Raw genomic sequence first — 13,869 nt, 5'->3', positions numbered from 1 at the left:
GCGCCGGAATTGTCCTTTAATATACAAAGTGGCACCTACATGTTAGAACTACTAGTGACTCAGTTAAATTTTGAATTACATTTAATTCAATTTACTTTATTGCAGACCACATAGTAGCTTTGTGAAGCATCCACAATTTGGCAGTTGTACCACAAATTTTAACTCAGTTCTTTACATGACCTTTTACTTCATCAATTATGTCTCTGTGTTATGGCCTATATAACGTGACATATGGCTCTCTGGTGCAGCTTTTCCTTTTGCTGCTCTCTGGAGCCTTTTGCAAAATACTATGTCATACAGGGCAAGCCAGGCTTCATCTATCACTTTATAATATAGCATTTCATTCAGTGATAGTACATTTTTACACTGGATTTGGCAAATTATTATTCAATGTGTGTTTGTCTAGAGGGCTATTGCTTTACAGACTAAATGTTGTGTTCTTTGTGTGATAAACTTTGACTTTGCCTCTGGAAAGTCAAACACTTTGTTCTGCAATGTTTTATTTTAGCTTCCTGGTCGAGGCCTCCAGTAACAAGTATCCCAGTGCTTGTTTTATGGTAATGAACATTACAGCTCACAGAAATCCCTTTTGAACCATTTAAGGAGAATAAAAAAGTGAAAAAAGGAGAGAAGGGGAGACATTTTTTTATGTGAAGATTTTTCTACAAAGTCAGCTTATTCTATAGGCTTCTTCGTTTTCCTTAAGCAGAATCACTACCCAGAAGCACGCAGCCCTGCTGCCAACTCCTCCTAGCATTAAACCAAAAGATGCTCAGAGCCAACAAGCAATATCCCATGAGACTTTGCTCTCCAGGAGGCAGACGCCAGTTTAGATTTCACAGCCTTAATGTGTGTGCAGGGTCACTCTGGGCTATTCCTCTCTCCTAACATTGGCATGGGATAATCTGTTTTAAGTCTTAAATTTTTCGCCTGTTTCATCAGTAGAATTGTTAAACACTCGCTGTGGCAACCAAGGGAAAACTGTCCACAGAATGACTTCAGTCCGGAGAAATCAACTGCAACCTCTAAAAGAGTACAGATGCTGGTTGCAGCAACACTTGTAGTTATAATATATATATATATTTTTGTAATCTTTTCTTTTGTTTACTTGTGAGTCTATTGGCAGTGATTTTAATATGGTGAAAAAGTTATATGATAAACGTTCAAACTGAAGCAGGGGATGCCTTTACATTTTGGTGCTAGCACTGTGAAAGCATTACTTATCAGGTGAAAGAATATGCATCAGTTGCAATAACAAACTAACAAATAAGCAAGTGAAAAGGTTAACGGGAACAGCACTATCACGATAGAGCTGAACTGACTAAAAGTCCTGATGGAAGATATTGTGGAAATAGCATCAAAGCTTACTGAGCTACAGTATGCACGGCTGATCCTCTGGGGGCTCATGTGGAACTTGCTAACGGGGCTCATTAACTCTTTTTAGATCAAGAATCACCCATCAAATATAAGATTTGCATACTGTTTATAATACTTAGCTTTCAGGTTTTGCCTGAGGTCCCCTTTGTGGACAGGTGATCTTACAGGGATACAACAGGGAAAATATAGCATGTAACATTTGCTACGTACATTAGAAAAACATGACATACATACATTCTTTGTGATCTCTCTTTTTTCCATATTTTATGTATAACAACCTAAGTTTCTCTGCCTGTTTCTTCTTCTTTGAATGTTATAAGATAGGCCAACCCAGTACCCTACAAATTATGTTCATATTAAGACCTTGCAATTTGCCAACATTCTAATGCAACATCTAATGCAGGAAGTGGAGTACCCAGAGAGGCAGAAAGTTGGATACTGTGGCTACAGGTAGTGGTCATTAGACATCAGTTGTTATGAAATCCCCCGTTAGACAGCCTGAATGCCTGTGGCGACTGTGATTTTGGTTATTGTCCGGTGTTTGTTTGGGTGTGTGTGAGAGAGAGAGAGAGAGAGAAAGAGAGAGAGAGAGAGCTATTATTAAATTATGGCTAAATGCATTTTGGTTTTGTAACTTTTTAACTTTTCATCCAAATCCACTCTGGTCGGGCCCACACACATACAAAAGAGCAGGCAAACTACAATTGGGAATCCTCCCACTCTTGCTTAGCACAGTGCCCTTTATACCAGGATTCAAGTACTTTTTTGAACAAGTGATGAAAACTATACAGTATGCAGTTAAGTCAATTATAGATATATAGCGAGGGATAAATTTTTTTTCACCTACCATTCAACATGACCTAACTAACTGAAGGATCCCTTTGGTTGGTGCAGTATTAATAAAGCCGTTAATGACAACTTCTGCAACTTTTATGAGTTTATCTTACTGTGAAGTAGGAAATTCTTCACCCCTGGAACTTTTTATGTTTGACTAAGAGATGACAATCCTCCAATCTGTCTTGTTTTTAAAAAAAAAAGCCTGTATCACATCCTATAGCATGCCAGGCTATGTGGAGTATTTCCAAATGTCCTGATGGCCTGTCTGACAGTATGTGAGTGTGTGCGTAGGTATCCTGTACAGTATGTGCCTGTCAGTGCGTGTGTCTCATAGAGACAACCTAGAACCTCTCGGTGAAAGCAATAAGATGGCTGGAGAGTTATAATATCCTCTGAGATGCTGCACACCAGGGGGGTTGACTGACAGGATGGAATCAGTCATTTTTTCCCTCCTCTCCACTTTCACCTGCAAAGATTAAGAGACTGACCAGAACCAGTGAGATATGGATCCATCTTTGGCCTACCACTTTATTTGTGGAGTGGCTTTTAGTTGGTGAAAAGAGCCACTTGCATGATATTTTTTAATGCAAATTTTAGGGAACATTCAGATGTTCAGATTGTTCATAGTTTCAGCACCACTTTTCCAATTGGTTATAATAGCAATTTAAATGCTAAAATTATTAATGCAATGAAATAATGAAATTATGCACAATATCAAGTCAAATTTAATTAGCCAGGTTGCTTATACTAAATCCACTATACTAAATCAAAAATCACTTACTTAGTAACAAAGGTTGTTCTACCCAAAATTGCCACTGCTAACTGTGTCACATGCACAACTCTGGAAAGTAGTCGGCCAAAGTTCATCCAGGAAGTAGCTCTGAAGAATCTGAATGATCAGTCATATCAGAATTCATGTGACTTTTACTTATCTAGATCTACGTTCGTCATGCGTGACCCAACAGGGCCATGAGCTGTTCATGCTGGAATCTGATTTGGGCCACATTTAGCAAATAATGAGAACAGCCAAACAAAAACAATCTGATCTGTGCAATAAATCTGAATTAAGCGCTAGGGCTTTCAGTGTGAACATAGGCTAAAGCTCTCTAATCAAGACATTGTATCTTGTTTGTTTGTTTAATGTGAACAGAAACCAAACTGTAAATACGACAGTTCACAGTTTTACGAGGGATGTGCAGGACTAATTGTTGTCAGGCTAATGGCAGGGAATATTGAATGCTACTGGTTGCCTGGTTATTATAAAGTAAGGTACTTTTACTTTTGCAGTTTTTGGCTATCCTACCCGCCTCTCGAAATGAGTGCTTTAGGTAATATGGCTAAACTGGCCATTTGTTTCCAGTCATCAATCACTGCTCTTGTTGCTAATGGCCCCCAATTTCCAGCAAAGCTGCCACATTCCATGAACTCAGCAATGACATTTTGTTTTGACATGGGTGCCCCAGCATTTTTAAATGAAATGTTACTATAGCCAAATGGAAGGATAAACAAAACTACAGAATTAAAATATGTAGTTTCCTTTAAATACACACAGCAGAATCAGTATTTCTCCATCATCCACACATACATTTGTTGTTAGACAATGACAAAGATATCTTTATTCTAGTGAGAAAGGTGTTTTAAATATTCCTTCGACTGGCATGTTATGGTGAAAACATATGATTTAGTTTTTCCTATATCACAGGTCAGCACAAGCCCACACACCTTGCACAAACATGCAAAAAAAATCTACTCTCACATGCAAATATATACACTCGAGCACCCCAAAACATAACCACACACACAAGTGCAGAAGTGCTAAAACTTGCAAACAAAACTTGCAACAAAAAGATGCTTTTTCTCTTTTTCTGGGTTGTGTCTGCAGCCTGTTGTTATTCCTGGTGCTCTGCAGTGCCTCGCTCACACACACTGCATCCCATTTAAGTTGCTGCTACAAAACCCAAACCCCACGCACTCTCGAGGCAACTGTCACAGTTCATTCATGTTAATATTAGGGAGTCATTTTGTATTCTGCCACAGCAGCTTACAGCTAATTATATGTCTCTCTTGGCTGATATGAAATAATTAGCATTTCATTAAATGCTCCACACTGAATAAAAACCACTCTCTAAAGGTTGATGCATTTTCTGTGTCTTTTGTTATTATGCGACCATTACCTTTTCATTTCCATAATTCTTCTTCTTTGGCTGTATACGAACACACAAGTGCTCATTGACATTAGCTGAGGTCTCTCTGGATCTTACCTGTGCACAGGAGGAGCGCGCTGAGTCCCACGCACTGGAGCGGCCCCATGTCTGTTTGTTCGCCCGCTGGATAAACTCCCTCAGCAGAAAGCCACACAACTTTGCACGCAATTTATCCTCTTTGAGCGGTTCTCCATTGAAAGCAAAACAGTTGTATTCCACGCGACACCACCTGCCATCACAGACATGAATGCACGGTCAGTGTTATCCCCCCACAAACACAGTTAGGTTAGTTAGGCTAGATTTTGGATCTAAAAGAAGGCAAGCAAGTAGGGGGGAGAAGTCCGCAAAGAAAGTCCCTAAAATGGGGATTTTTTTTTACAAAGCACATTCCTATTTGTGGCACGTCCCGGTGTTGATTTAACTGTTAATTTCTGAGGATAAAACAGGTGTGAAAACAAACCGTCTGTCAACATTCACACCCTCCAGCACCCAGAGATGTTTCATATCTGACAAATCTGTGCTGATGGTGCCAATGATTTATTATCCCTCTTTCTTTCTCTCTGGGATCTGAATACACTGGGCTATAATTTGATTTTTTTTAAAAAGCAGCGTCAAATGTAAATAGGAGTGAGTATGTGAAATGCAGTGTTGGTTTTGTTTCTTTGCTTCTTACCATTCCTCTTATTGCACAGGATACGGCGCCGCGGACTCATCTAATACTGACATGTGACATTAAAAATGCACCCGCGTCTTCCGATCAGGCTGCAGAATCTTTTTCACCAACAACAAGAGCGGAAAAAGTCCTCAACAGTGTGTGATTCCCAAAGAGATATCATTTCCTCTTCTTCTTTTTCATAGAGTGCTGGATTCACTGCGCGCCGGATCACCTGGATGCTGCGGGTGACACGCAAGTACATGCGACGTCTCTGGGTAAAAAAAAAAGGATAGTCCTCCAACTTTCCACGCGATGAAGAAGCGTGCACAGATCAGTGGAGGTGGAGTGAATCCTGAATCTGTTGCCGCTCTGCACCCTGTGGCTGTGGACCGGGAGAGTGCTGGTGCACAAACTGAGGGGGGGCTATGGGACGCGCACTCCGGGCTGGATTGGCAAATTAGAAGGGGTTTGCAGGCGTCACGTCAGCAAGTATTGTGCCATTCAATTCCCGGCTCATATCACATGGGGATTGCGCTTTTGTATTTTTTTTTTATTTTTTAGTTCTGTCAGCGCAATCCACACTATACAAAATGTAACTCAAAGCCACACATTTAGATGAGGAAGTCTTCATGATTAAATGGCTCTAAACCTAAAGTGGTTAAAAAATGGCAGAGAAGCAATGGATCTTTATTTTACCACTCCCATAACCTGGATGGATCATTAGTGTCCAGTCTTTTGAGGAGAGGACTAGAAGTAGTGCAACCTGTTGTGCCATTGGTCGTTCATGAGAACCAACAGTGCCCCCTACAGGGTAGCCTACCTCTGAGTGCAAGCTGCTGCCCTCATGTAAGCTTTGTGACTCATGAGTCAGACATAAGGAGGTGCTGCAAAAATATATATAAAAAAAACTGTAGGCTGAACAAGGTGGTATACATAATGGAGCAGTCACTCCTTAAGTGGCATCAAGACTCAATAAAAGTGCGTTTACAGCCCTGGAGGAGTCACTGTATAACAGTGTGTATCTACTGCAGGAAACACTGTAAAAATGAAGTAAATACTAAGTAGGTCACATTGTCTCTCCGTCATATTTCTTTTTAAAGCTCAAAATATTCACAGAAATAAGGAAAAACTCCCTAAAAGTCCTTCAACAGGATAAAATGCCAGAAAAGTGCAACATATGGCAGTAGCACAATTATTAAAGGGGTACTCCAGCTGTTTAGTATTGCACTTCCATAAAGCTGGGGTACTCACAAGAGACAGATTGTATAAGAACTGGTTAAATGTGATGCAACAGGGGCCAAGATATTTTAACTTTTATCTCGAGTATTAGTCAAGCTAAAGAAAACAATGAAATTCCATAATATTGCTCTGTCTTTTATTATACCCCTACACCATCCACCCCCTTCTCTGCTTTTACAGAACAATGCGGTGCAGCTGCTGGTGGTTTTGCCTCCTCTGCACCCTGCTGGGTGAAAGGCCCGAGCTGCCAGTGTACATGCTCACTATTCCTCAAGAGAAGAGTGAACAAGCCATAATGGGACACACAAACCAGTGACACGTTGAAAGGCAGCCAGAGGAGCCACCCTGCAGCTGAGGCCTCTCCACAACAGTGCTAAACACCAATTACAGGCCATCAGCAGAGAAGTGGAGGGACCCTGTGGGTTTGGAAGAGAAGAGCTCCCTCCTTCATCGTCTCCTGCTTTCTGCTCCACCAGCGCCATTCAAGTAGAATGAGATATCATAGGAGAAACAAATTTTTATGGATTTCACTCTCAAATGACGGCACTCCTGGAAGACTTCCCATAACACATATCCAATTTGCGGAGTTGACATAAAATATGTATTGTGTATTTTACTGCTGCTGTTTTATATAAAGTTCTTTCTGTATGTTATTTATGGAACCCAGTATGTGTCATGCATGTGCTATAATATAAGCTGATGTCTATATAATGCTAAACGAATGCTTTGCAGAGCTGTAAGTGGCATAAGGTGGTTAGTAACAGTGTCACCAGTTTTAAATGGTCTCTTACATCAGCTTCTCATCAGGATACCATCTCATTTTAATATGCATAAAAACTCTAACTTTTTTCCCTTTTACTTCTCATTCTTTTCACAAAGCTTCTCTCTTACTTGTTCATTTTACAGTGACAGAAATATTCCGAGGACACCGTCGCTCTGACCTTTACAATCCTTTGCGGCTCTTTGTAATGTTGGTAATCTTAGAATTTAAGTTTATTGCAGTCGGTATAAATTCCACAGATGAGAACATTAGCTGCGTGCTTAAAATACAAAATGTTAAATGTCTGTCTTGAGCAACAGTGTTATCAGACTTTTTCTCATTTGCGTTTCTTACTCATTTCTTTTTGCCTTTTTACCAATTTTATTCATTTATTTAAGTAATTTTTTATCCCCTGCCTGGAACCGTTTGTGCGATACAGACATAACATACACTATTGCAGTAAAAGACATGACCATACTGTAACATGCCCGCTTGGAAGCTGCAGTAGATTTCACAGAAGTGAAGTAATGTAGCCTGTTTCAGCTGATAGTTCCCACAGTCAGAGTTTAATAAGCTACTGATGAAAGAGGCAAAAATAGACTTAAAACAGATTATGTGATGGCAGTGTTAGAGGAGTGGAAAGACTCACTGTGACCCCGAACAGACACACATCCTGGCTGTAAAATCTTAACTGGTGTCTACCTCTTGGTGAACACGGTCTCATGGGATCCCGCTTGCTGTCTCTGAGCGCCTCCTGCGTTTGCTCTGGGACAGGTTGTTACTGTACAGCTGCAAGCTTCTTGGCAGCCGCTTGCCTTGCAAAACAGTGAGAAGTTTATAGAATGAGCTGACTTTGTAGTATTCTCTCATTCTTCCCTTTTCTTAATTATGTAAGGGCGAAAGGCATGACTGGGACTGACAGCAAAATTGCCCATTAAACATAGTTAGTGACTTTACGCTAAGGGGTCAAGTCAAGAGTTGCATACTGTATGTGGTTAATGAGACAAAACTGTTACTATACAGTCATAGTCTGAGTTACATGTGTTTTCTACCTTCCCTGTCAGATACTTGGTTTTGCATTTTTAATGCAAGTAACTTCACTAACATGGTACATTATATTTACAAAGATCCTTTTCTGAGCCCCAATCTAGGCAGCTGTTTTTAGTGGATAAGGTCTAAAACATGTCATCAAACTGCTGACAGTCTCTATGCCTGTTGTTGTTGTCCCCTTTGCTTCCTCTAAGACCAGGAACAAAATCAAATCTGGCATGTTCTCACAGGTTTGTGACCAAAAGAAAGTGGGCTTTAATCAGGAGTGTGCACAGACTATAGCCACCTAGCACCCTAGACACCATCACCTGCAGCTGAACTACAATGGCACGTGATAGACTTGCTTGTTTCCGGTTTACATTTTGTTTTGAGGAGCATGCGAATTAAGCCTGGCAAGTGTGGCTCTCCGGTCTGCTCCCACCGCTACTCTACAAGCTCCTCCATCTGGCATGGACACCATTAAATGAACAAACCTGGAGTTGCAGTGAGAACATGAGCATTTGCTTGCAGCCCTGTAATAACAGCACTCCGACAGCCTCGGATTACACACCGTTTTGGATCTTTTCGCCGTATACTGCTGGCATTACAACTAAAGAGCATGTGCACAGAGATCTATTGGTAAACAGCAGATGTGGCGCTTCCTTGGGTGAAGTTCAGTAAGTAGTGTTGTCAGTTAAGCTTGTCTGCAGCTGTTGGAGAAGCATCTCCTCCACCAGTGACCCACACATCATAACACAGCAGCAAGTGGTAACATAGAAGGAATCTCAACGGTGTAAAGGCTGAGTGAAGTATTAATCACAATGGTCTTTCTCTATAAATGTTAAATTGAGCAGGTTAGCTGGGGGCCCAACTGCACCGTTAAGCTTTTACAACAGAAGATTTCACAGGTTTTACTGTTTTCTTCATAATGCAGTAGATATTGAACTCGCCCACGTAAGAAGAAAAAGAGAGAGCAGAGGAATGAGTCAATGGATGCGCTGATATTATGAAATCTACCCCCCCCTTTTATGTCTCCCTTATACACACACACATACACACATTAATTAAGGGTCAGTACAAGAGACCTGATTATAGATTTAAAAAGAAAACAATTTTATGCCCTTCTTACTGCGGGAACAACAGAAACAAAACAGCAATATCATAATGTGCTGATGAATGAGAGTAGAAAGGCAGACGCACAATGACAGTGATATGTTATGAATAAAAGATCAGATGCTACTGTGAAACAAGTCTTCCTTCACAATGTGATGCACCTTTTTAGATATTCCTCATCGCACATGAAGGACCAAAGAGGTCAGAGACAAGAGTGTCACTGAAATTCACGGAGAAACAGGGACAGTTGGAGAGAACCATTAGTGAAGTAAACATGTTGTAAAACACACTGATTTATCACAAGGTTTTCCATTAGTACAGTACATGCAATTTATTTATAAGACAGCTGGAAAACTGCGATGGGAAAAAATCCTGCAACTCGCTGATAAACTGGAAAACAATCAAGCAGCTTTTAGTTGCATGTTCATCACATCAGGTTGGGAGTGGGAGACACGGCCAGTTTCAGGAGTATTTTAATCCCCATTTCAAAGTTTTCTTTTAATAATGTCCTTGAATTTATTATCTTTAAAATGTCTGTCCTGGTTGATTTGCCGAAATCTGTAATTACAGGTGGTAACAGTGAGTTGAGGGTTTAATGCAGGTCCCAGAACTCTGGAAGCAGCAAACACTCAGAGCAACTGGTGTATCTATTTACAACACAGCCAAAAAAACCTTTGTGGTTCAAATAATAATTGGCCTTTTTCCATCATGCCATGAGCAAGTGCAACCTGATTTCACATTGAGCATGGCATGTGTAGATTTCCGCACAACAGCAGGAGCAGTAAAAGGTTACCTTGCTGAGGAGTGTGCAGCCTCTTGCCTTCAGCTCTTCAGCTCACTGTGGCTGCCCCTTCTTGTTCCATTGCACCCTGTAGTATTAAAAACTGACAACAAAACATAAACTGTTTGTCTTATTTTTATTATAATTTATACCGATTACGCAACTCCATATGTAATCCATTACATCCCAAGCCTGCTTATACTCAAAAACACTTGCATTGTAGTATATCATAGCATATGACCATCTACAGGGTATCGCCAAAGTGTGCAGAAAAATTGCAGGCACACAGTGAGGTCTTTGAAGAAGGCTGATTCTCATAGCCCACCCTTGTCTAAGGAGCTAGCTGCAGATGTATTATATGGTAGTCACTGCTGGCTGTACAACAAATTGCGCTTCAGGAATAATAAAGACATCCTTGGCCAATAATCTGAAAGTAAACTGATTTCAATTACTGAATGTATTATCAGGTTTCTACAAAGTGTAATCCTTAGTTTATTGGAGTATGTTTTTATATATACAGATTTTTTTCCACCGAGTTGTCAATATTTTGTTCTGATAATTCAACGGTTAGAGTTCAAATGCTCTGACAGCCAGTGACCTTGCAATATCTATGCAGAAATGAAAATTAATCGAACCTTTACATTTTTATGTACTGCACAAACATCCAATTAAGCAACTCCATGTTAAACTACACGTAATAACAACAATACTTCTGCTTCGTGCCATGTTACTTTAATAAAAAAATGAACAATTTTGAACAAGTCTTGATGCCTGATATTACAAGTTGTTGTGTGTTTCCCCCTTGCCTCTTCCATTATTTCCATAAATCAAGGCACTTTCTTGTGTATAATAGCGTACACAGTTTATGAAAATAATCATAAATCATTTTGAAATTTCAAAGTGTTGATTGGCACCATGAACACATCTTACCAAAACTGATCTCAATATCACTTACATCAATTTAGCCCCTGATGGTATAAACAATCATAAATGTCTCTAATAATAGCTCATATTTTTGTCTCTCTGTCTGTTTATTCAACTCTAATTTTCTCTCTTTCTTTCTCACTCACTCGCACACACACACCTATACACACACACACACATAGTCTGATTGCATTTGATTTTGAGATAATTTGGAGAAAAGATCTCTCCTCTTGTGATTCTAGCTTACCTCTTATTAGTATTTCTTAAGGATACATCAGCTGGTTCACACACAGAGCATGTGTTCTCTTCCAGGCAAAATCACTGAAGTATTGATTAGCTGTATTACATCCTTGCCGCTGCCACTGGGCAGACGTGGAGCGAGACTGTTAGCTGATCTATATTGATTAATGAGGACAAATGTATGGAAGATATGCTGTTACACCAAATAAACACTTCTTTTGTTGTCTCATTCACATTTTCTTCATTCATTTTTAAAGCTTTTGAGTTTGGCAGGTTTGCAAAGAATACCTCCTGACGTAGACACTCCTGCTGTACTTGTTTTATTGTCATTCCTTTAATGGGACACATTAAGGATGATAAATCACAACCTGGAGATAAAATACTGTAATATGTCTTTAAAGGGATCAAACTAAGAAATATAATCATAAACATATATACGGTAATATGCAGTGTGTATGTGCAAAAACAAGCGGATACTCGCCAGTAATTTACCTTCTCCATCACAAGGCCCTCTTCTAGCTGTGTTCTCCGGCTGATGTCAGGGTAGAGCAATTAACATTTGTCAGTCTCCAAGAGAGACCTTTCCTCCACAAGGGGAGAATGATGTGTAACCTGCCATGGTCTTCACTTGCCCACTGCAATGCTCCCTCAGCCATTACCAACCACAGACAGTCAGGGAAAGAGCTCAGATCAAGGCTGAACTGTCATCAGCTGCCATTATACGCTGTAGAGCAAGTAATACTGAGTGACCGGCCAATTTGATATGGCAGGCCGTACTTGCAAAGTTCATGACCAGCGATACAGCCATTAGATCTAATGTGCACCTGCAAAAGTAATGATAGCTTGTAAAAAATAAAACAAAGTAAAAAGTATTGGCTGATCATTACCATTCCCGAATAAAAGGTAAATACTTTATGCTCACACTGCCATCAGTGTAGTTTATCTGTCTGTCTCATTTGGACTGCTGTGGCAATAAAGTTTTGATATGGATATCATTTCAGGATTATAATGAACTCCTGTGCTACGTCTGGTATAGCTGTGTGGTTCAAATAAAGGAACCATGCAGTCTATGAGGAGAACTTGTGCAATGTGACGTTGCATTACACACTATTATATAACAATATTCACCTTTTATCCATCGATGGTGATTTCTACTTTTCATTCATTTTCTCTTTTATTCTTTTTTACACTCACATAGCCAGTGTATGGCCAGGATCATGATAAATAATTGAATCGTGTACCAAAGATAACACAGCCCTCCAGCTTCTTCTAAACAATCTTTGGCTACCCCAAAGGTCATACAAAATTGTTTAAAATTTAAATTACTTTTTAACAAAATAATAAAATATTCATAACTTAATAAGGAACAAAGTTAAAGTTCAGAAAAAACAACCCTTAGTTATTATTTATAAATAATTTAATAGTCAAAAAGTCAGCTAATCTGCTTCATCAAGACTGTGTGGGTGTGTTTTGATAGACAGTGTTCTAGAAACATAAGCAAACAACCTCACAATTGACACCCAATCTTTATTCAAATGTTGCTAAATCCTGGTTGGTGCATGGGAGTACATGGCGTCAAGAAGAAATGTAAAGAAATGTAAAGAAGAAATTGTTCTTAATGTCTTATAAAGGTTAAATAAATAAAAAATACCTTTTTCCATCTAAGTTCCACCCATTTCAAACCAGTGACAATAGCACATACAAAAATAAAAATAGAGGAATAACTTATGTCAAATAACCAACACTTTTTCAATTCAATGTGTATAGCGCCCCATTGCTTATGGTAAGAAGCGTATTCCTAAAATAGGTTTTCAGGGTCCTTAAGGTTGCTAAAATCATCTTCACTCTCTGACTGTACCATATACAGTTTAATTCCAACTCAACTCTTAATTGAAGCTCATGTTATTATGTCATAATATTTGCAGCATGAATTATTTATACCAAAGACTCAAGACATGTTTTTTTAATAGCTGCACAATTCCATCAAAGGGAAATATTTGAGATGCCATGTGCTTTATTTGCACCTTTGCTCAGTAAACTCAGCCTGTCATTGTGGGTGTCTTTGGCAACTTTGGGATTTCTAATTGAATTCTGAATAAATAATTAATGGGTTTAAACAATGTACAGTATGAGTTTGTAATGACCCACTGGCATGCCACTGCTTGTTGAGCAATTACATACAAAGTACAACACAGAGAACGCAGGGTTCTCTCCTCTGACTGATCATGCACATTTGCAAAAGCAATTATGCTACAACTTTGCATGGAGAATCCCAAAATCTACAACTTGCCCAATGCAGGTTGTGCAAGTTAATGGTGTGAAGCTCATGAAGGACTGCAGTAGTTAACTGTTTTATTCCATGAGGCTGAATGCTTATTTACAGAATTGTTGAGTAGAGCAGAAATAGTTGGTTAATGAGCATCAAAAGGTCAGTTCAATTCTCTCTTTGTCACATTGATTAACAGACAAAAAGAGGACATAGCTGCAGGCTGAGCCTGATCGAATACCTAAATATAATGTTTAGATGGTCCTCTTACTTTATGAGCTACTTCATATCTGAATTTAAAGGTCACCTTGAGACATGTATTAAGACATACAGTGTATATACACAAATCAGCCATAACATCATCACCACCTGGGCACCCTGGTGTTCATCATGTTACACAACAAACTGTGATGCACTGTGTATTCTGACACCTTTCTATCAGAA

General features: G+C 39.4%; 1 protein-coding gene across 1 annotated transcript in view; it reads right to left on the bottom strand.

The window, feature by feature from the left end:
• Nucleotides 1–5,532, bottom strand: part of LOC118332862 (transmembrane protein 132C-like) — a 122,836-nt gene extending 117,304 nt beyond the window's left edge. The window contains exons 1-2 of the mRNA XM_035668296.1: nucleotides 5,092–5,532; nucleotides 4,476–4,647 (exon numbers count right to left, since the gene is read on the bottom strand). Coding sequence (XP_035524189.1) covers nucleotides 4,476–4,524 — 49 coding nt within the window. The 5' untranslated portion in view covers nucleotides 4,525–4,647; nucleotides 5,092–5,532. The remainder of the gene's footprint in view (nucleotides 1–4,475; nucleotides 4,648–5,091) is intronic.
• Nucleotides 5,533–13,869: the final 8,337 nt, after the last annotated feature.

Source organism: Morone saxatilis, unplaced genomic scaffold, assembly GCF_004916995.1.
Source record: "Morone saxatilis isolate NCDOM2014 unplaced genomic scaffold, NCSU_SB_2.0 Contig21, whole genome shotgun sequence".
NCBI lineage: Eukaryota > Metazoa > Chordata > Actinopteri > Moronidae > Morone > Morone saxatilis.
The sequence above is the reverse complement of the archived record's forward strand: the minus strand, read 5'-3'. Positions and strand labels throughout refer to the sequence as shown.